Raw genomic sequence first — 583 nt, forward strand, 5'->3', positions numbered from 1 at the left:
TTTCTTCTTTTCTTCACTCGATATATAAAGTGTCCTCGCATCACCTCGTTTCCCTTCGTTCCTCACGCAGACGATTTAACACAAGACGCGCGGACGGAGAAGCATCACATCCCTCGTAACGAAGCGTGTGGCTTCACATAAATAAGTCAGGGTGAAATTAGGCCCTCGCCGTGTCCCTCATCTATTGTGAGTGTGGCCACGGTCCTTCGCAGATTTATCTAGCTTCAGTATCGTATGAAACTTCACACTTGCACCTGCCATGGCTCCTCAAGGTAATGTGTCCCGGGGCTCATAGCGTTGGTTCCGAATCTCCCACACATACGCTGTTCGGATCCTGGGCGTCGGCGGGAAAGGGAAAGGGCGATGAATTGAAACTGTAATATTGTGTTTATATATGTGTGTGTGAAACTGTAGCATTCGTATTGTTTTGTAGATTTGTAATATTCATATTTCTTTGCTTTTTATCTAAAGGTATTATAATTTTAGGCTTTTAACATTCCCTTTTTTGAAGATTTTTTTTTCTTATTAACAAAATTGCATTGTTATTTTTTTAATGAAATTACATTGTTCGTTTCTTTAACGA

General features: G+C 40.7%; 1 protein-coding gene across 1 annotated transcript in view; it reads left to right on the forward strand.

Moving 5' to 3' along the window:
• Window positions 1–126: 126 nt before the first annotated feature.
• Window positions 127–583, forward strand: part of LOC119594539 — a 24,704-nt gene continuing 24,247 nt past the window's right edge. Inside the window, exon 1 of the mRNA XM_037943571.1 lies at window positions 127–272. Coding sequence (XP_037799499.1) covers window positions 260–272 — 13 coding nt within the window. The 5' untranslated portion in view covers window positions 127–259. The remainder of the gene's footprint in view (window positions 273–583) is intronic.

The sequence above is a fragment of the Penaeus monodon genome, chromosome 34 (genome assembly GCF_015228065.2).
Source record: "Penaeus monodon isolate SGIC_2016 chromosome 34, NSTDA_Pmon_1, whole genome shotgun sequence".
NCBI classification, from domain to species: Eukaryota; Metazoa; Arthropoda; class Malacostraca; order Decapoda; family Penaeidae; genus Penaeus; species Penaeus monodon.